At 45.2% G+C, this 22,347-nt stretch overlaps 2 protein-coding genes across 4 annotated transcripts; both read right to left on the bottom strand.

Annotated features, from left to right (window-relative positions):
- Nucleotides 1–402: 402 nt before the first annotated feature.
- On the bottom strand, nt 403–12,188 carry Atet (ABC transporter expressed in trachea). 3 transcript variants are annotated; one of them, XM_018002907.2, is made up of 7 exons: nt 11,637–12,188; nt 9,576–10,269; nt 3,965–4,273; nt 2,614–3,902; nt 2,448–2,548; nt 2,097–2,385; nt 403–2,038 (listed from the first exon to the last, which is right to left on the bottom strand). In XM_018002907.2, the coding sequence occupies exons 2-7, from the start codon at nt 9,965–9,967 to the stop codon at nt 1,827–1,829; spliced, it is 2,592 nt and encodes an 863-aa protein (XP_017858396.1). In that variant the 5' UTR covers nt 9,968–10,269; nt 11,637–12,188; the 3' UTR covers nt 403–1,826. The 3 variants fall into 3 exon arrangements, with proteins under 3 accessions (XP_017858396.1, XP_089319432.1, XP_017858398.1); XM_089463306.1 differs by lacking the exons at nt 9,576–10,269; nt 11,637–12,188 and adding exons at nt 4,348–4,769; nt 7,731–9,552; XM_018002909.2 differs by lacking the exons at nt 9,576–10,269; nt 11,637–12,188 and adding an exon at nt 4,348–9,552.
- A 2,795-nt stretch (nt 12,189–14,983) lies between these two features.
- Nucleotides 14,984–21,950, bottom strand: bdl (borderless). Its single transcript, XM_018002911.2, has 6 exons — nt 21,264–21,950; nt 17,321–17,828; nt 16,846–17,255; nt 16,395–16,623; nt 16,112–16,318; nt 14,984–15,801 (listed from the first exon to the last, which is right to left on the bottom strand). Exons 1-6 carry the CDS (start codon nt 21,540–21,542, stop codon nt 15,230–15,232), a joined length of 2,205 nt encoding a protein of 734 aa, XP_017858400.1. The 5' UTR covers nt 21,543–21,950; the 3' UTR covers nt 14,984–15,229.
- Nucleotides 21,951–22,347: the final 397 nt, after the last annotated feature.

The following is a 22,347-nucleotide window of genomic DNA, read 5'->3' as shown; positions in this document are numbered from 1 at the left end:
AATATCATTAGTTACCTCAGTCTTCTCTATGTGAACTGACCCAATCGTCAAGTCAAAGCGGATTAGCAGAGACATACACCTTATTCTATTGTGACCAGTTCTTGCGATTTACTCTGTAAGTTAACTATAACTAATTTCTTTATATACAATGGTAATTTTAGACTCCTTATTATAAATTCATTTAAGCATTATTTACTTTTATTATATTTAGTATGGCCAACGCATTACTTCAAGTCTCTAGCCGCAGCAGAGACACCCACCTTTTAGTGAAAGCTCCAACCTCTAGACCGTTTTACACTCAATGGGAACAGTTTAAGAGCTTTGGCCAATGCCGATTAGAATTAGACACAATAGTCTAATTAAAAGATATAGCTCCATTCAAAATTAAAAATATTGAAGAAATTAGTTTAATTAAAATAATTAATGATAATATGTTTCTTTATTAAAAATATTCTACTGGGTTGTGTGAGTTTGCGTAGCTTCATTAATTACACAGTTGAACAATTGAGAATATGCATACATAAATTTTAATTTAATTGTTGACTGCCTAAAAGTCAATTATATTATTATTTATAGGTTTTTCTCCTCTGAGGATGCTTAATATGTGGCCACACAGCTTTCTGTCTTATACAAATCGAAAAATTGTTTTTTCTTTATTATTATTATTATTTTTTCTTTAATATTTCTAAATGTATCACAAATTATGTATAACTTATAGGGCAAAGTAATCAAAGAACCCAACCTATGTATCGGAATTATATTTCTTTGGCTTTCCATTGCGTTGGGTTTGCAAATCAAATGAAAATGCTTTAGCTAATATTGCATTTGGTTTTGGCTCACTTAAGTGGACAAATAAATTTCAAAGATGTAATGCAATCCGACATACATACATGCATACATCATGAATTACATAGATATATTACAAGAATTGTGATAATCATAATAATTGCTTCATATCACCAGTTTGCCTGGACACAATCGAATTCTGTTTCCGTTTCCGTTTCCGCTTTCGTTTGTTTTTATATTTTTTATTTTAAATTTTTTTAATTTCAGTGTATTCTGTATCACAAGGTTCGTGTATTTTATTTCAATTGAATTCTTAGCACGTTCCACATTATCGGCTTGTTAAAATCAAACTATTTTCAAATCACACGAATTCAAAGTTGACTAAAGGTGGATTTCAGTTAGCTTAGGGTTTGCTCATCTGGCCAACAGTTAGAGAATTACAGAGAGAAAGAGAGAGACAGGGAAGATAGGGCCTTCAACATAGGGACGGAACGATCAATCAAACGTTGGGATCTTCTATTGAGCTAAAAATCATTTTCTTTGTCAAATATGAGAAATTAAAAAAAAAAAAAAAAGGTGGATGCACAACAAGTATTTAAATGTATGTTAGCTACTTCACAACTTGTCTAAAATTTGTTATAATTTTCAACCTATTTAAGTTTCAGACTCGTATGCTTGGTCACAAGATTTTTACTTGAATGGGCTATATGATGTGTTGGTTAGAACGTGCCTTTGGTACGCTAATAAATCATCCATGTCTATTTATAAATGTACCACGTTAGGTCTGTATGTGTGAATCTCAAATTGTATTACTCAAATATTCCGTACATAGAACGGCTACGATGGAAATAGTATCAAAATCAGCGTACGGTAATATATAATCTTGATATATGGTAGTAGAGTCTATAGCAAATTAAACGTGAAACAAAAATTCGAAGCACCATTAAGCTACGCCTATCTACAGTACTCGAACATTAATTCCGATTGCGCGTCTCCCATTAATTATTTACAATAGTTTGATACGGTTACTCAATGGCTCCTTAGCGTATCATGTGCAGCTTCCAGCGGAGCACAAAGTACGCAATAATGCGCAGTGCGAAGAAGATTCCTAGCAGAGCAACCGCATCGACCCAGAAACGGGCGTCCTCCATGGACATCCACTCCAGGAACTTCTTGGGAACGCGATGGTGACAATAGATCTCATTACAATGCAACTTTGCGCGGTCCATGCCATAAATGGAAACCATAGCACCTACAACAATTAGTCGCAATTAGTCATCGGGTAATTGAGTTTAGGTGTTCGTACTTACCCTCAAAGCCATAGCGCACGTAGCTTACATATGTCAGCCACTGCAGGTAGCCCGGTATAGTATCGAAGTTGACAAAGAAGCCCGAGAACAAAATTGTGGGTATCGTCGACACGGGCCCAAGAAAGACTCCCGTTTCGACATTCATTCCAGCACCAATTAGTAGTCCCAGGGACTGCGCCACTAATGAGTTGAGCACACAAATGAACACAAACATTGAGATGCGTTCTATTTCCATGGGCTGGGAGGTTAAATAGTAGACAACCAGTACAAACACACTGGAGAAGACGATCTGAAAGCCAATGTAAATGTAAATCTAAATGAAATGACTCGCTGCACGTTGTGACTACTCACCTGAAAGGGAATGTCAGCGAGAGTCTTTGCAAAGTAGAACGACTTCAGGGAATACCAATAGTTCAGATGCTCTCGCTCAAACACCGACATCTCTGTGGGAACTGTGGAGGATCGAAGCAGTATTGAGAATATGTGAAATCAGAAATCTGATCTGCTCTATGCTTACAGGTCAGAATGGTGGGCATCATGGCCGTGAACGTTGTGAAGAGAGCGACAAAGAATATGCAGCCAGCGTTGCTCATAATCTTGCTAGCCTCGTTGCCGACATCATAGTAGATCATTCCAATGATGGCGCCTACAATGATATGCGAGGCTAGTCGCATGTGAGTCAGCATGCGATCCCGCATAATTGTACGGAACGAGCGTTTCAAGAGTATCCAGAATTGCGTCCACCCACTGGTCGGGAAGCCCGTCTTGCTGGGCAGCGTAACGACACTCTCGTGCGAGTCGAGCAGCGAAGTCATACAGCCGACAACGGTATTCGTGCCGCCGGATACGGCGTTCTGGCTCTGACCACCTTTGGAGGAACTAAAACTGCCGCTGTCGTCGTTGTTTATCTGTATGTTGACGCCACTGCAGTCGGAGGTCTGGGATTGCTGGGCCTTCAGCTTCGGTGGTTTGAGTTCCGTTAGCTCGTCCGCTTCGTACGCATTGGCCGACTTCTCGTCCTCTAGGGTGATCGTCGCAACGGCTTTCGTTGCAGCTGCGCCGCTGCCGCTGCCGCTGCCGTTGCCCTTAATAATATCATTGTTGATGGACTTGGCGTTCGATAAATTGACTCCGTAATCCTTGTGCGTGTACTTCTTGCAAATTCCGCTCTTGACAGCCTCGACCAACTTGGGCACTGCCTCGCCGTACTCGCCCGATGCCACCTCTAGCACATAGTCAGCTGGGTTGTGGTACGAAGGGCATTCATATCCCAGGGACGAGAGGTACGGCACCAACCCGTGCACTCGGCCTTCGTACACGCACTGTCCCTGTGCCAGCAGATAGAGATGATCAAACTTTTCGAAGAGGCGCGCCGACGGCTGGTGAATCGTGCAGACTATGGTGCGGCCTCCACGCGCCAACGACTTAAGCAGCGATATCAACTGGAAGCATGTCGAGCTGTCCAGGCCGGAGGTTGGCTCGTCGAAGAACATTACTGGCGGATTGTTCACCAATTCCAGGGCTATAGACAGGCGCTTGCGCTGACCGCCCGAAAGATTACACGTTAATGTGTTAGTCGATTCCTTTAGGCCAATGGTCTCCAGTATCTCCTCGACGACGACACACTTCGCATAGTTGATCATGTTCTTGCCGAGCTTGAGATTGGCGGCCACCATCATCGCTTCACGCACTGTCAGATTGGCAATCAGAACGTCGTCCTGCATGATGTAGCAGGAGAGCTTGCGGAAACGCCGAAGATTTCTTTCCTTGCTGTTGATTAAAACCGAACCGCTGAGCTGGGATGTTCTGCAATGCAACAGGACCAATTAGCGATCAGCGATCAGTGGAATTAGATCCTCGACACTTACTTATAGCCAGCCAGAATGTTCATCAATGTGCTCTTGCCTGCACCGGAGGGGCCCATTATGGCCGTTATCTCTCCATTGCGAAACTTGCCAGAGACGCTCTTCAGGATGGTCTTGAAGCCCCGTATGTGTCCGTCCGGCACCGAGTAGGAGATATCACAAAACTCGATGTCCACCGGCGGTCGCTGGGGCAGATGCGATAGCGAAATGGTGCCCTTCTTCTGCCCATTGGGGCTTGTGCTGGTGTTATTTTGTATCTTGGGAGCCAGGCCGTGATTGCTGGGCCGACCATTGCACAAGTTGTTCTGAGAGCTGAAAGGGAGAACAAAGGATTGCGTTAGCTGATAGTGAATTTCCCGGCATCCAGCTAACTAAATGTAGCCTACTTGACTACGCCTGCCTTCAGCCAGCATGGAGCCCCGTCTTCCGGTCGCTGCAACGCGCTCACGCAGCCGTTCTTCGTCAGCTTCGTCTGGACAAAGGACAGCGAGCGCTGCGCGCGTGCGGGATTACCCTTGACTTGCAGATCTTGCAGCATGTCCGCGTAGCTCTCCACATACGCGGATCGCCTGAACGGCACATTCTGTGCAGCTGCCTCGAAGCTGGTGTTCTGGATGCCTTCCAGTTCACTTATTGTCTGTCGACGACATGAGTCGGTGTCGGAGATGGCACTACTGCTGCTGATTAGCGTCAGCTCCAAGCCGTTCGGCATGTTTCCCTAATTTATTTAACGCTTTCATAGACACATTTTCAATCTTACTACACGTTTCAGCCAGTTTCTGTGTGTGATTTCTGATTCGATATTCCACTGAAAGAGCCATTCAGCATGCCCAATCGGCAATAGTCAATAGCCAGTCAACCGTAATCAGATGCCTGCATCGCCGAAGAGCTCGGGTCTAGGCACCTCTGCCCCACCCCACCGCACCGCCGCAGCTCGGCAATCAATCGGAATGTTTGTGAAGAGCAAAGTTCAATTTGCGTTTCATTCATAAACTGCCGTGCGATACCCTCGGTTGGTCTCTTATTGATAAAAATATGCCGTCCGCAAGGGACGAGGGGAGCGCCACCCTAAGGCGCCCAATGTCAATTGAGAAGCCAGTTTTCGGTGCAAACTACTTATTTTAACAAGTCGACTGAAGCCAATTGATGATGGATGGATTGACGTTTAATTGTCGTACAATGTGGGTCGGAAGCTGCTCCATTAAATACCTTGTCCATCTACTACAACAACTGGCAGAACGGTGCCAGAGCGAATAAACACTTTCTATAAATATAGCCGGGGCGCAGTTCAAAGTTCCTCCGGTTGTTTATAATTACCGATTCCCGCAGTGCCCAGAACACGTACATTCAGTCAGAGCACGCTGCTGTGCCTCAGAAATTTAACACTCAGAAAATCAGGAAACACATTGCGAGTGCTGCCAATGGGTAGTTTACTTGCATCAAAAAGCATCAAAACTTTATACTCAGGAATTGGAATTAATTTCGTCTCGGCCCAGCAAACAAAGCAATTTGAATTCTAGCACTGTTTGGGCCACAGCCATGTTTGGGCCAAGTCGATTGTACGGCTATTTAGCGAGAATAATTATTGTGGCTGGGCGAACAATTTTGGCTACACAAATTACAACCATGCGCCATTAGCCGGCAACTGGGTAAACAAGAGATCCAAGCAGACTGCTGACTACGGCAATCGGCCGAAGCGAAGCGAAATCAGCTGTTCGCTATCTTCGCCCGCTCGGCTGTTACCAATACTAAATAGCCAAATAGCGAATAAGTGAAATAGCCAAATAGCCAAACAAACACATGCATGTCTGTTATCCAAAGCAACAACGTCATCAGCTCAGTTGAGTTGTTGTCGGTGCCATTCCGTTTGTATACAGATACGATAAATACTAGTCTCTCTCTCTCTCTCTCTCTCTCTCTCTTTCACTCTCAATGCTGCTGCCCCTTCTTCAACAATGCTTTCTGCTGCTGTTGTTGCTGCTGCTGCAGTCGCTGTTGCTGGCGTGCACTGTGGGACAGTTGCGAATTGCTCGATTCGTTTCCCGCGAATTTCTCGGTGCGCGTGTACCCAGCAACTGGCCTGGCCGACTGGCTGGGTACATTTTAAGTGCACATGCACTCGATTGCACTCGATGTAAACGAACTCAAGCAGCAATACCAACAGCAACAACGTCGGCAACAACTACAACACTCTGTGCTCGACAGCGTTGCGAAATGAAGACCCGAAGACCACAAAGGGGCCACGAATTAGGCATTCATTCTTTGTTTCGATGCCAGCTCATAAGGTGAAAGGAGCATATTGCTGTATGCTCTCTGTCCGCCTCTCCTGACTTGAATGACAGCTCGAATATATGTATGTATGTGCAACAAACGCTCGCGTTTCCTCGTCTGATACATTTTGGATACTCCTTGAGTTTATTGTCTACAACGCAATTGCTTGACTCTATCATAGCTCGAGAACTGGAATTCTAAATATAGACTTCTGTACGCAAGCGCTAGATAAAATAAGTGGAGATAATTCAACGTTCAACCGTTGCCCTTTAGAATCCCGGGTAACGTGACGAGTTTTCGTGGTATCACAAATCGAAACTGTTATGGGCCCTGCCAGCTGTAATTGCTTATCAATTTTAATGTCTTGTAATTGGCAACAATTTGAACAGCCATTATATTGATGGATTAGCAGTAGGCATAAGGCAGCTGCTGCCGTTTCCCATGGAAGATAATTGCAGTACACAGTACAGTGAAAACTGAGCTTCGACGGGCCTATCCATCGACCTGTTACATTGTTGTTTTCCACTTTAAAGTTAAGCGGAAATATCAGATGGCGTAAAGTATTAGATCATCCGCGTTTTGCGACAATTAGGCATTTTACAACGGCCCGACTGTGTTACCCAGTTGGGTAACTGTGTAGCCGTTCCCTAATCTAAATTCATTGTTTCTAATACCCCGCACCATTGCAAATGTGCAGAAAGGGTATATATGTGAATGTATTTATAGGTGCAAAAAGCGGTTTACTTGAAACCTATTAAGCAGAGAGAACTGAACGCACGCAGTTGTGCGAGGAGAGGGAACTGTGTAAGGGATATCTTCTAGTCGACTACTCTTACATGATTAAGTATGTACGTGCATGTGTGGTTAAATGCATGCATTTACATCTACATGGGGCATGCATGTGCGTTTCGTTCGCCGGACTTAATTCCCTTCGAATTTGGGCGACGAATCAAAACTCGCAAACAACAAATATGCAAAGCCTCAACCCAAATAAAGAGTGCGAGCATATGCGATAATAACCGGAATGGGTTCAGCGCATGATAACGCTCTACCCATAAGCCTGTATGGCACCAATAATTATCAGTCAATGTGCTAGAGCTTCTTCTGGTAATATTATGCTAAAGGGTAACTGGGTTTCTGCGCGCGAATATCCTTCAGAGGAATAAAAAATAAACTACAAGAATAGTTGAGGCTAGTAAGAATAAGACGCGAGTGTAGATGGCTAGGATGAAACCCCTCTTTTGTTTGCTATTCTCGTTGACCTCGATGTGTGGGAAAGGTCAATATGTCTGTAAGACTTGGTGCTGGCAAGGCAAGGAAACACTTCGGAGGGTTTACAGGCTGACAACTGCGGAGCCCAACTGTCTGCTAGTCAATGTATTTTTTATTGCTTAGGGCCAATTGAATTGCATAATCGCCTCAGGCCTCGCCTCAGGCCTCGCCTCACGCCGCATGTCGCTTGTCGCGCGGTTCTAGTCGCTCGACGCTCGATTTTCACCTCCGTTTCTAGAGCCGAATACCGACGAGCGCAAGTTTAGACATCGTTTTGCTGGCACTTTTCATTTTTTAATATGCACATATAAATAATTAAAGGCCAACTGCAGCCATCACACAAAAATGAGGACTAAACTAAATAAATTAATGTCCGTAAGGCGACCTCCGGGACCGGTACCAAACTAAACTGAAACTGAGACTCAACTCAACTCTCTGCTGAACAGACCCGACTACGACTACGACGTCGACTACTACTGCGACGGCAAAGTTTGGACAGCTTGGCGGCTTGTTCGATTTTTCCAAGCACGCGTCGCCAGCACTGCAGAGAGTTGGTTAGCAACAGTATCGAAGTTGAGTGCCCTTCCTTTGGCGAAAGGGAGTATTGCCGTCGTTAGGCTAAGCATCGCATTTGAACCAAAGCACGAATAGAGCTCTGGGACATGAGAAGACACAATGGATATCATCGCCGAACTAGTTAAGACTTTGATAAGGAGCATCACTTAATCTGCAGATTTGTTGGCTAGATAGAGTAATCCCTAGTCTGTGCTCTCTGTGGCTAATGGGTTTCTTTTCCGCTTCGTTTTAGCATTGCTTCTAGCAATAGTCGGCCCTCCTGGCAATTGCGGGGCTCTCATGCCCAGCCGTATACTATACGTACGTTTGAGTTTTGCTCGTGGCTGTTTTTAGTTGCTCATACGACTAGTTGGCTCGTCCTGCAGACTCTGAGTGTGCCTCAGAGCCAACGATATTTGCCAGGGTAAGTTACTGGGGTAGCAAAAAGAATGGGTCAAGCGTTTCAAATGCTTTTTATGACTTTTCCATCTTTTGTGTGGCGACCGCACTGCTTGAATAGAGACAGAAATATGTGCAGCTATGCTGCTCATGTAAAGCTGTGCTAGCAGCTGCCGGGACGTCCTCGTTTAATTACACATCGCACATTGTGGGTGTTAACTGGACAGCATTGGATTGCACGAGGGCGTCAGAATAATCTATTGAATCCTCTATTTGCATTTTAATTACGGCGCTCTCTGTCGACCGTGGTCGCCTGTTCAAGGGTAAATGAGTGATGTTCTCCGAACGACGCGACGGTAAGGATTTTCCTGTGCCGAACACCTCTTGCTATTTACCTGTTTACCTGTTTGCTATTACCCACTGACAAGTCATTTAAGCTATTGACACATCACTTAAGCTCGATTAGAAAACATTTGTGTGCCTGGGGTGTGAAAATCGGTAAGATCCTTGAACAACATTGGAACGGTTCGTTAGATATACGTATTATAAGAACTCCCTTCGTCTATCCCTTGAAATCAGCTTTAATGAAACGTTGAATGAGCTACCAGAAGGCGATTTTCAAGCCTGACACGCAATTTTTTTTTTTTTTCAATGTAAGCTCCTGCCAAGCAAGCTTTATGACTGTAAACACGTATTTTGCTCCCTATATATGTACATTTATATAGTGCGAGTTTATATTTTCTATCGATTTTTCACAACTGCTACAGTTTCCTCGGACTGCCACAGAAAGCATATCAATTTAGTAGACAGTTCTAAATTTAGAGTCTCGAGCTCTAGCATGACTGAGACGACATGCTCGCCAGTCGCCTGATTTATGGAGCTATGGCTGAAGGGTCCTGAACTGATTTGACTGAACAGGAAGCCTCTGTGACTTAATGAGCGCCCGCTCCCACGCACGTTTTTTCCTTCGACTTTCGACACGCCCTAATTATGACAGACTATTTGGGTCGAATTGGAATTGAAGCTCCCACCTGCGTCGCCAGGTATCCCACTTTCAGCACAAACATAATCCATGCTAATCTCATTAGTGACAAATCGAGGCCCCCGTTGTACTCACCCACAGAGCGCGTTGCATTGCTTCAAGTCGTTTGGCTTTTGTAGAGGCAACGACTGGAGCTGATTCAGCAGGGGAACTGGCTCAGAGCTCGATGTTCCTGTGCTGGATCCTTGCTGGTTGGCTGGTAGAGGGACTGCGGCTGAGGCTGTGCTGGCTGTTGAAGCAGTTGTTGCTGTTGTTGCTTCTGCTGTTGACATTGCTGGGCTAATATTGCTGCTTTTATAGTGAACTACACTGAGAGGTGCCAATGTGGATGCTGTTGTAGATTCTGATGCTGATGCTGATGTTGATGTTGATGTTGATGTTGTTGCCTTACAGGCAGGCAGTATGACGGCGCTGCAGCCGCTATCCTTGTCCACAAGTGGAACATTCGAGTCGAGCAACTCGTCCATTGCTTAGATTCAATGAGTATCTGACCAAGTGTGAGTTCTAGACAATTGCGATTGGCATCGGACAATTGGCGAGACAGACTATCTGGGCTACTTATATAGCTTGGATTTGATTATATATATTGCTTTATGCTTTTGGCCTTGTTTTTTCTTATTTACAGGGTATCTTATGTGCATGCTACTGGCTGAATTGGTATGGAATTATTCATTGTTTATGTTTCACAATTGATTTGGCATATTCGTTTGTCACGCAGCTGGAAGTAATGAATAATTCAGATTCTTTGCCTTTCCCTCATCGCAAGCAGCTGGAAAGGAGAAGAGAAGATACAAATTAGATGCATATAGATAGGAACTCGCCTCCTAGGGTCGACTGATGAGTCAGATTCCTATATACATATATTGAGGAGCTCATTCTCGCAGCTCTCGCATTAGCGCGTGTGACACTGATCAGGAGTTCTGGGTTTAGCTGCACCCGTCGGATGCTTTGGCATGTGGCTGATGCGATAAGATTGCAGTTGTGAGGAACCGTTTCGCTATTTTTCGAAAGCATATATACATATATAGATTATAAAACATTAATATAAAGTGCCCGCCTCTACATATAAATTTATTACAAATTCGTTTGCCTCCGCGATTAGGGATGACTGTGATAAGCACGTCGAGCTGAAGCCATTCGGCTGCCTTCTGCCTTCTCTTCCACCTAATCGCAGATATGTAATAATTGCCTTTAAACTGTTAAGGCACAGGTGTTTTATGTTTTATAGGCTTCCGTCTGGTCTGCCACCTGATTTATAAACCATTGCCACTAGATATACAGCCCCGTCTGCAGCTGCGAATCTGTCAATCATAGCACAATATGTTCATCGTGACAGAAGTCAGAAGCCCTAAACTTTCGTGGTCGACGGGCCCTACCTTAAGCTCAAAGAAGTGGGTTAGTGGCACAAGAAGGGAGTGCGCTATCATCCAACTTTTCGATGCACATAGATACAGCCAGACATATTCCCGAATGGCGTGGCACGAGGCTTTAATCACATATTTATAAATGGCATAATATTCATAAACAAATGGCGACCGTAAACAATTAAATAAAAATATTTTGCCAAATTCCTCTCGGCAACAAACGCAGATAGACAGACTGAGAGAGCGAGAGCGCGAGCACGAGAGGAAGAGAGAGAGAGAGAGAGAGAGAGAGAGAGAGAGAGAGAGAGAAGCAAACTGAGAACGCACGCGCGCTCAATAGATACAGAAGCAAGAAAGATACATATACACTTAAAGATACATATGCTGATTTATTGTTTCTATTGTAGTTCTTTATATATTTAAAGAAACTGTTTCTATGGCAGCGCTTTAAACATATATGTATGTAGATGTGGATGTGGATGTGGATGGAGCTAGCAGAACTGTATATCTCAGCCAGCTCAAGCTGAGGGGGGAGATTAAGGAGGTAGTTCAGTAGCTGGTGGTGGAACGAGGCAGAGGGTGGTCAGGTCAGGGGTCGACTGCATTTTGTTTATCCGCGGAGGGAGTTGCAACTTGCAAGGCAACTACCACCTCTTGCAGCGTAATAGCTTATAATAGCATAGTAGCAACTGAAGCGAACGGAGTCACTCGCAACGCAATTCACAATTTTCGAATTGTTTTACTAAAATTTTAGTTTGCAGCCGTAGCTCACCTTAATCACAATACACGAGTTCCAAGAATTGCTGGCGCATAAAACTTGTTTTTCTCTGATTCTGTTTTTGTTTTTCTTTTTTGCCACACTCTCAACAGATACGTTCTCTGTCTTTGGTCGGCTGTTTGCTGTTGGCTATTTGCTAGAGATGCTCACGCTTTATTTTGGGCTCACTTTATTGTCAAATATTTCATATAAATTCGGCTATTGGTGAAGCACACACAAAAAGAGCTTTTGTTGCTATTTCTATTGCTGCGTCTCTCTCACTTTGAATACGTAATTGTTTTTGTTTAAACTGCGATGTGAACAGCGGACTCCGAACTGCGGAGCACACCCAATAGAGCATATCAAGCAGGCTGCTGCCTCCTCCAGAGGAATCGCAACTGTTTGGTTCCTGGTCTAATTTAAGAGACAGCTCAGCACATCACAGCACAGCTGGCTGAACAAGGTACAAAACGTGTTTCCTTCGGCGGATCACGCGACGAGTTTCCCCAGCGACGCTCGATACAAGCAACTTGAGCGCACCGCGAACGAAAAAGAACTGAAACTGTGAGCGTTGCTAATGCTGCTGCTAAGCTACCCAGCGTCGCTCTTTGTCTGTCTTTTTCTGCCCTCTCTCCCTTCCTCTCTTCATCTGATAGCTGTGTGAATCGGATATGTGTGCATGCGTGTGTGTGAGTCCGCATTGCACATGTGGGGGAGCAGCAAGTACGACGAAAACACGACACGTACGTTTCGTCAATGGCGGGAGAGAAAGAATGAACGAGAGAGAGCAAGAGCTCGTGGTCGCTGCTCTTGCTCCATAGAATGGTTCAGCTTCTGCTGCTGTTGCGCTGCTGCTGCGTCGTCATAATTGCTTGCCACGCTGTAACCGCCTTTGCCCCTGTGTGTGCGTGCCAAAATGGCCTGCTGCAGTCTGCGCAGTGCGCATGTCTCGCTTCACCATGTGCATGTGTATGTGCGTGTATGTGTTTCAGCTGACTGCGAACAGCTGATCATAAACAGAAAACAAACGTTTCACATGCTGCACTTGGGTTGAGTGCAGCTGCACTCAAAACTGGTTCCTTCTTTGTCTGCCTCTCTTTTGCTTGACGATGCGTCAGCTGCACTTGCAACGGCTTCAATTGCTGCAAACTTTGAGCGGATATAATATTGCACGGGCTAGTCTGAGAAATTCTCGATTTTATCGTGAACACACTTACGTATATATCGTTGAGCTTAATACCGAATAAGTTAGGGACTATAGAAGTATAAAAATTAAAGCGAATCTTCTGACATGGGATCTCCTCATATTCATATACATTATTCGTTAGCTCGAGGTGTTGAAACTACCCTCGTAATGCATAGCAGTTTCTCTGAAATATTGATATTGCCCTGTCTGACATTTCATAGCGATCTTTGAACTGCCTAATGCCCGTTGGGTTGACAGAAAACAAAGCACGTCTCGATCGACATGAATAAAAATCCAAAACAAAAACAATTCTGATTTGCGGCGGAGTAATCGCATGAGCAATTCGTGTGAGTACACTCGCACTCATTTATAACGATCACAAAGCCACACATACATACATATATACATACATATATCATTCTAACTCTCAGCCTCAGCGGCCAAAGTTCGGAGTGAGCAAGCCTGACTTATGCATGTAACACACTCATACATAAGCAACATTAATACGTACATACCCACATATGTCCTAGCTTACCCACATACACACACACCCGCCCGAATCACACACGCGTCTCCAGGGAAAAGCATGACGATGCTTTTAACATTGAATATATTTGATTTGTGTGTGTGCGAATAGACATTCTCATAAAATATTGTTAATGTAAATGAAACGCAGCTCAGCTCTAATTCTTATCAATTAAAATTTGTTCTAGCTGTTGCGCGACATCCCTTCCTTCAATCGAAAGAGAGCCTTATCGTAACCTTACGCACTATAGCCAATAATAATAAAATTCCACTATTCTAACTACATACATATATTGCGACAGGGAGTCCGTTCCGTTTGCGAGTAGCTTGAAAACCAAACGAATCTCGTAGTAATTCTGATTGGAAATGTTCTGCAATTAAGTGTCGAGGGAGGGCTAACGGAGAGTGGCTTCAGACCTGGGTGTTTTAGAAACTGAAATACGATGACAATATGCATATCATGCGACTTTCCAGTCCCTTGAAAACAATATGCATATTGCGATATTCGATGCGTGGCAGAGTCGGATTGACTCGGATAACGGCATCAAAGCATCGCGAGTGCAAAACATTTGGCGGTTAAGTGGGTTAAATAAATTGAACCTTAATAGTCTCAGCAGCAGCAGCAGCGGATGAAGCCAAATAGCTCTGAGTGCATGGCATTTGGTCCATGCGGCAATAAAGGCCAATTGGTTGCATTGCCACTCGCCGGTGCAACCAGGTGTTTTTCTCTCTTTGCGGCGCCTGGGCGTGAGCTGGAGACGACCATCATAATGGCAGCAATTAATAAAAAATTGTTTGCTGATTTTTTTAACAAGCCTCAATGTACTTGGTATTGATTAATTAGATTGACTAATTAGCATTAAGTTTTTATGACGCCTTAAAACTTATTCGTTTCCGAATGATTTGTCGCAGTTAACTAATCCGAAACCGAACCTGCAATCGAAAACGAAGTCGAAGCGAAAGCTGAAGTCAAGTAGTAGGGGCTCTCAAGTAGCACCCAATTATAAAGAAATAAGACCGATAAGCCAATAGCATGTATACCCATGTTATCCAGACCTGATAAATGTGAACTTAAACTATAAGTAAACAATAAATGAGTATTTAATGCCAATAAAAGAGAAAAGAGGAATATTGTAAATATCAAAACCTGTAGTTTGTACCCATATAAAATTGACCAATTATTCTGAAAGTTAACCTTAATTGTAGCAAAGATGAACGTGATGATAATGGAGTGATTACAGAGCCCGATATCATAAAAGAAAATGTATATAAAATTTATACTTGTACCATACATACATATATAAATATTTTTCGCAAATGACGATTATGGGAAACATAAGATTATATAATGTCAGTATTTATTGTGTGTACAGTGTTTTGAATATTACATAAAACTTGGGTTCATCCATTCCAAAATTAACGCAAAGAAAACGCTGTAGACACGTTAAAGCTTTCAATGAATTCAAATAACCGAAGCTTTTTTTCCGAAAGCTTTCGACCATTACTATGTTTGCCTATATCGCCATCGCCGTCTGTCACATTATATACTTGAGCGTATTGCTCGCCCTTAAGAATAGTATGTGTGAAAAGGACAGCACTATATGGTATCCACTTCAAGTGCTGCCCATAAGGCGGTCAATTCAAAATCGTATTTTAAATTTCATCCGAGTTTAATATCTGATGCTCAAAAGATTATATTACATTACATTAAGAAATTAGTAGATTTTATTTTTACAATTAGAAACTAGAAATAAATTATAAATCAGTATTGTAAATCATCGGCAAAAGTGTTATTCTACAATCCATGCTCCTCCCCATCGTTCCCATCATCGTCCTGGGTCAAGTGTTGCTTTGACTTTCTGCTGCCCTGCTGGAAGATCCACGTGATCTGCATCTCTCAGGAGGCGGTGCGTATTTTGTTGCTGTCTCGCTCTTGGTCGCTGTCGCAGTCGCCGCTCTCGGCTGTGTCCTCGTCGCAGCTGGCTCCTTCATTGACGTTGCTCCGGGCAAACAGATGGAGGAGGCAGCTACGTTTCACGTATAAAAAAGCACACAGAGCGCAGAGTAGAAATATAATGCCCACCGAGCTGCCAATTATCAGAGCCCGCACTTTGCGCTGCGAGGGCACTTCGAGAAATAGCTCGGGACTAGCGACTTCTTGGTTCTCAGCCCCGACCGCGAGCACTTGTATCTTGAAGGAGACGTCTTCCTTTAGATATCGCAGCTGATAGAAGTTGTCGAAGGTCTCAGCTGTCCCAATGAGGAAATGCTCCGGTTCTTTCCACCAGCGCACGGAATAGTGGCGCAGCGTGTCGAGCCCCACTGTCGGATGCTCCCAGTGCAGCAGCCAGCCCTGAGGGGTGCTCAGCACACTCAGGTTCCAGGGTGCACCCAGTCCCCCAATGGTCGATTGGCGACTCTGTTGGTGCTGCAATTGCTGTGCATCTAGCTCTGACCCTTGTGGCGGTGCTGGAGCAGAAGAATATTTTTTGAGTCGAATGTTAGTGCTCTTTCCCTGTCTCACTAGCAAAGCGTTCCTCTCTTTCTGGCCGTAGGGAGTGCAGCATGTGGGAGTGAGACAAACCTAGTGTGCATCGCTTGTCAAGTGCTGCCCATAAGGCGCGCGATTCAAAGTTCATGTGAAAAGTTTATTTTGCAGTAAAACTAATTAGCTATTCTTTTTGCCTCCCTCCCTTTCTGTTCGCTAGACACACTTCTGGCCCTCGCCTCCTACAGATTCTATGCAAAACATAAATTGATTGAGATAAATTTTACTTACGTTTCGTTTGGAAACGGAACGGCTTACTGAACATGCCATCTCCATATTTGTCCTGGCTAAGTACCATGAATTCGTATTCTCGTCCAGGCAGCAGGTGCTGCACAGTGGCCTCCATCTGGGTCTTTTCGAGAACGCGCAGCGTGCGCCATTCCGGGGCATCGCTGAGGCGGTACCAGACGGTGTACTCAAGGTTGGGTCGTAGATACCCTATGGTGAAGTGGGCAAAGTGCAGGGTATGCAGGGTATGAGGAGCTATTGCTCGGGCAGAACTAATGCTGCTCACCTGGCTGCCAGCGTATGGTAATGCAGTTCTCCGTGCTATTCGCCGTCAGGTTGTAGGGTGGGCGTGGCGCCGTGTTCTCAATCATCAATTCGGCTTCGGCAGTTATTGTTGCAGCTTCATTGGTCGCCGAGCACTCATATATGCCCCGGTCCGTCTCGACCAGGTTCGTGATGGTCAAATTGCCGCCGCTAAAGCTGTGCCGCTCCGCTGGCAGTGCCAGGCCATCTTTCTGTATATGTGTGTGTGTGAAATTAGTTAAAATCAGAAAATGAATGCGACTGCGACTGCGAACGCGAAACGCTGAATTGGTCCACACTCCACAATGTGTGCGTGGAGCATGCATATTTCAAAACGCAATCAAGCATAACTGCAGCAAGGCCAGGCAGGGGGTCAGGCAGCAAGGCGACGGACAGGCAGGGGAATGGAGAGTCCGACGCGGACTCGAACTTACCCGACTCCACACAATGGTGGGGCGATTGTTTCCGTCCCGGTCGATGGCTTCGCAGGGCAGCTCGGCCGTCTCGCCCAGCTTCTGTATGTAAATCGCCTTCGGTGTCACGCTGAATATGGGTGGGCGCAGCACAATTACGCTAATGATGGGCGAGGGCCCGTCCGTGCCGAGGTCGTTGTAGGGCGTGCAGGTGTAGCTGCCAGCATAGTTCTCGTTCACCTTGGAGAAGAACAGGCTGCCGTTCATCTTGTAGAACACCCCGGGCACGTTGTACGAGTCGAATAGCAGGCCGTCCTTCTCCCACCGCAGGTTCTTCAGCGGCGGATTCGCGCGGAAATGGCAGTCGAGCACGGCCGGCTGACCGTAGGGCAGGTAAACCTCGGGCGGTGCATAAATCACCTTGGCCTTATCTGTGCACAGTGGAGGAGGAGCAGTTAGAGAGATTATTGATCTGACCAGATCTCGGATCACTCACATTGAATGTTGAGAAAGGCCTTGGCCGTTTGCAGTTCGCCTTCGTTGCTTCGCACCTTGCACTCGTACTCGCCCAGGTCGCTCATCATGGTCGGGTCGATGCTGAGGCTGCCGTCGGGTCCCATGAAGGAGCGACGGACCAGGTCCTGCACCTCCTGCAGCAGAACCCCATCCTTGTACCAGGAGGCCTGCGAGCTGTCCGGATACTTCATCACGCAGTGGAAGAACGCCGTCTGGCCCTCCATAATGGTCTGGTTCACGGGCGGAATTTTGATCAGGGAGCCGCCCTGCACGGCCAGATGATAGCGCGTGCCGTTGTTGCGCACGCTGGGCGACCGATTGGGGAAGATGATCTGGCAGTGGTACCAGCCCTGGTCAGACTCGCGTATGGCAGTCAGATTGATCGAGGCCCTGCCGAATTCACCTGGCTGGCTGACCAGGTGCAGTCGCCCGTTGAATAGCTCATTTGTGGATGTCTCATTTTCATACCAAGTAAAGATCTTTTTGTTCTGCGAGGGACGAACAGAGATGAAAAGAGGTGAATAACTATAATGGGAATTTATGTGTGTGTGTGGGTGGGTGGCTGAGATTCAATCTATATGAAATGCAATGCAATTCGGCAATCATTATGATTCGATTTGCTGATAAAATTACAATTACAATTCCCGCTATAAATCATGTATGGCCAACAACACAAACACAAACGCCCACACACACACATGCATATATGTAGACAGATATCCGCACCCACGCAGCACATAATTGAGCGCAGTGGCAGCCCTGACAATGTAACAGTTTGTGATGTATGTGCGAGTGTGTGTGTGTGTGTGTGTGTGTGTGTGTGTGTGTGTGTGTGTGTGTGTGTGTGTGTGTGTGATTGTTTACGTTGCACATATAGAACAATATCTGAGCATTCATACAGCATTATAATTTTCGCAAACACCCGCTGCGCGCACAGCTGGCAGCGCCCTTCGCTGAGGCAGAGACAGACAAAGCAGAGCCAAGGCAAAGCCAAAAGCAAAAGCAAAGCAAAGCAAAGCAAAAATCTTGCCACAGAATGTGCGTATAGAGAGTGCATATGCTTAACTATGATATAATTATTATCATTTAACTGAACTAGTCTGAAACTAATTGAAGCCTCTCCATTTGCGGCTAAATTGAATTTGAAAAATTGTAACTGAATACAAGAATTTCGCATTTCGTTTTAATTAAAGTTGAATAGATTTGTCAATATTTGTGAAATACATATTGTGACCAGATCGAAATTAATTGGTTGGGCGAAAAAACGGCTGATGCTGTTTGGATAGGCGCTGGGCAAACACGCGCCAGGAGCGAAGCTAAATTAAAATTATTAAAATTCTGCAAGCCCGGACCCTGCCCTGCGACCCGCTTTAAAGCGAAGCAATATTCGTTTTATTACATTTTACGCCTGCATTGTTTGTGCGGGCGGTCGGATGGGTGGACAGGTGAGCAGGCGCGCAGGTGGGCCAGCTATCGACTAATAAACCGCATGCTAGGGATTTGGTTGCCTGTCGGTTGGTTATTGATAGCTGGCGACCGCAGCAAGTGTCAGGCCCGATGCAATTTGATAGCTCCAATTGTGCGCTGCTCGCGATCTATTGACATTATTTGTCGACTATACGCCTTTAATTGAATTCGCCGAGGAATCCGGATGGCGCATCAATGTCAGTCAGCACTTAGCCGCCAGATTGTCACTGGGAGACAGGGCTGCGCGTTGCATCATTTTCGGTCTCTACTTAAAGCCACCCGAGAGGGAGTCCAAGTACACCCAGCTGTGTGTGTGCGTGTGTGTGGGTGTGTGGGTGTGTGTCAACTGGCGTCGCCATCTGCTGCCTCAGCGCACATTTATCAACATTATCTAACAAATTACAAACGTAACTTGATTTATCCGGTAATTTTTTGCCGCTCGTCTACGTGCGCGAAAATTCGCAATGGCCGTGAAGAGTAGTTTTTGATTGCACACACACACACACACACAGGCACACACATGGGCATTTGCATAAATATGTTGTTTTTATCGTTCAATCACTGTGGGCAGCACAGATGGGCGCAGAGGCTGCCCAAAAAATTCATAACTGGCATTATGCATATGAGTAGCAATAACAACAAGGCCTCAGGTCTTGGCTAACTTTCTACATTCGTTTGATGCCAGACGAATCGGAAATTTCAATTATTTAACTATGAACAGAACTAGACCAAACAATAAAAAGCCTAGGTAATATGAAATCAATCCATTCGAATCGCCCGACTTGGAGATACCCCGCTGCAGTGACTTTCTTATAATCAAATGTCCTCCACACCAATTGCCTATGACACATCAGATTGACAGACGCAGACGCTGGCTCAACTCAACTCGTCGTGATCTAGACTATAAATAGACAGATGAGGTCTGACACACCATCTTCTTCCTATTTCCTGATTTAAATTACTGAAAAAATCACCCCAAATTTGATCAAATTTTCTATCCATATATCCACACATTTGAAATATGAATATATTCATTAAGTTGAATGGTTTCCACAGTTCAAAATGAAATATAATAGCAATCGAACAAAAGTGTCGCAGTCGGCCTTGAAACAAAGAGTAAACAGAATCAGCTGAAATTCGGATTTAGTTTAGTTTCTAGTTTACCAAATGCCTGGCCTGAGTTAATTAATTCATCTGATATTTGGGGAACTGTGGCGCTTGCCCGAAGCGCGAGAGCGGAAAAAAGATGCGAGAGCAATTAAAGTGAATCTATCAAAATGACATCATGACCCGTTGACCGAGTGGAATTTTCTGCATTAATACAATACAATAAAAGAGTGAAAAAACAAAACCAGACTGAACTCTGTATGGGTATGTGTGTGTGTGTGTGTGCTTGTGTGAAAAGTGCCAGCAAATTAAGCAAGCATACAAATAGTTAAAAACATTTTGCGAGAGGCGGCAGACAGATGACGACGAACGACAGACGACAGACGACAGACGAGAGATGAAGCAGATTGCAGACAGCAGAGAGGCGCAGGCAATACGAGCCCCTAGCACTGGTTAGGGGCTGGGGGTTGAGTGGGGTTGTGGGTTGCGGGTTGCGCGTGAGTGTGAACTGAATAGTAATTTACTTGATTTAAATACAAACGTGCGTTCCTGCAAATAATTCGCAATTGAATTTAATTGCATTACTCACAGTTGTCAACAAAATGCCAACCATTCAATTCGATTGAATGCAATTGAAATTTATTTCAACAGTTTGCAGTTTGCAGCTTTCAGTTCGCAGTTCGCAGTTCGCAGTTCACAGCTCTCAGTGCGCCTGATGCTGTTTTTGTTGCGCTCCTCTTTGATGCCACACTTCACGTTCACACTTTGAAGGAATGGAATTATTTAAAGCGCAGCGCGTAAATTAAATTTCAATTTAATGCAGATACGTTACATCGCATCGAGTGTGCATGTGCAGGCGGACGGACAGACAAACGGAAGGACGGACGAACGGTTGGGGTCGTCTGCTCCGTTCATCCCTTTCGCATGTGCATTTAAGGTCGCGCACACTCATCGGCCAGCCATAAAGTCCCTTTTTAATGAATGTGAGAGCCCCGTTGCGCTGTTGCACTGTTGCACAGTTTCGCTGCGGACCGCCCAGCCGTTGCAATTAAGGCTAACCATGCGAATAGCATCCCACGCCACTCTCCCAGCCGCCCATTGAGACCACCCACGAGTGCGATGCTATGTGTGTGTGTGTGTGTGTGGTGTATGATAAATTAATAATTTCGACAATTTAATTTTAAAGTGCGTGTGGATTGGCGTGTGGCAGCAGATGCGAGAGATCGTAAGCGATACAAAATGATGACCACCTGTTCGTATGAGCGATATTGCAGTGCAAGGAAAATCGCGCATACGACCCGTTGTGCACGCATAACTTAGCTTGCGAGTCAGGAGAGTGCTCAACTTACGTCTTTGCTCCAGTGGACAATGTAAGGTATGGGCGAGTCGTATGGGAAGTCTATATAGCAATTGAAAACAACATGCGAGCCGACTTTGGCCTCCAGATTTGTCTGTTTACGATGATCGCGCGCGCACGCCACACAGGATGTGTTCATTAAGAGCGCCAGCAGCAGTAGCAGCAGCAGCAGCAGCTGCTTGCCTCCTCCTACGACATTGGCAGTTGACAGCCCATCGCAGCTCGCCTCCGCCTCGAGGCTCGATCGCATTTCCTTGCTCTCCTTTGGCATTTTGCAGAACACACGTATATTCGTTTTAGGGGTAGCTTAGCTTTGCACTCTGCACTGGCTAACAACTAGTGGCGACATGGCTTTCTGCTGTCAAGCCACAGCATTTCCTTGGCGATGTCTAATTGAAACGCAGTTAAACAGAAAACAGGTCAATTGAGTCTACGCACGCCGTTCCTTCGCCCTTCACTCTTCACTCTTCACTATGCACGCTTCACTCCTCTCTCCTTACTCTTCACTCAAGCACAACGTATTATGTATTATGGCAGCTCGTCTGCTCGTAATGTGATCCGCACGGCGCTTAATCTGCGCAATAAGTCGGAATTTCGACAAGGGGTCTGCGCTCTCGCCAACTGAACACGACGACTGGAGAAGCTCGACTGAAACTGAACAAATAGAACAACAAAACAAAACAAAGTGCGATCAGAAGGCAGAGCATTCTGTTCTGTTACGCGCGACGATGATTTTGTCAACATACCTACACACACACATATACATACATATGAAGCTATACATAGTGCAGTTGTAGTGAAAACCCATCTATGTATGTGCTCGCATTTACAACTGAGCCACTGTTGGGGCTACACACACACACACACACACACTTCAGTCCACTTTCACATGTCAGGCGAGGCTGGTCGCGCTCTTCCAAATTTGACATTTGACATACGCCCACGCAGCTGCTGAGCTCAGAGGCTGCTCTAATTAAAATTCGCTCACAATTCACTTTCATCGACGTTTAACCAGCTTGGTAATTGGGACGCTGTTTTCTATTGCATTTTCGTGAATTCCAATTCAATTAGTTGGA

The sequence above is a fragment of the Drosophila arizonae genome, chromosome 3 (genome assembly GCF_054131065.1).
Source record: "Drosophila arizonae isolate 15081-1271.41 chromosome 3, UAZ_ARI_1.0, whole genome shotgun sequence".
Lineage (NCBI taxonomy): Eukaryota > Metazoa > Arthropoda > Insecta > Diptera > Drosophilidae > Drosophila > Drosophila arizonae.
Note: the sequence above shows the minus strand (reverse complement) of the source record. Positions and strands in the feature narration are given on the sequence as shown.

What these genes read in the sequence shown, in the direction of transcription:
- Atet (XM_018002907.2), bottom strand. Translation starts at nt 9,967, where the DNA reads ATGGACGAGTTGCTCGACTCGAATGTTCCACTTGTGGACAAGGATAGC. An exon ending in GATGCCCACCATTCTGACCT is followed by an intron (nt 2,549 to 2,613) that starts GTAAGCATAGAG and finishes GATCCTCCACAG; the next exon opens with TTCCCACAGAGATGTCGGTG. An exon ending in CGTGCGCTATGGCTTTGAGG is followed by an intron (nt 2,039 to 2,096) that starts GTAAGTACGAAC and finishes TAATTGTTGTAG; the next exon opens with GTGCTATGGTTTCCATTTAT.
- bdl (XM_018002911.2), bottom strand. Translation starts at nt 21,542, where the DNA reads ATGCCAAAGGAGAGCAAGGAAATGCGATCGAGCCTCGAGGCGGAGGCG. An exon ending in TTGTCCACTGGAGCAAAGAC is followed by an intron (nt 17,829 to 21,263) that starts GTAAGTTGAGCA and finishes CGTCCCTCGCAG; the next exon opens with AACAAAAAGATCTTTACTTG. An exon ending in CCACCATTGTGTGGAGTCGG is followed by an intron (nt 16,624 to 16,845) that starts GTAAGTTCGAGT and finishes ACACATATACAG; the next exon opens with AAAGATGGCCTGGCACTGCC.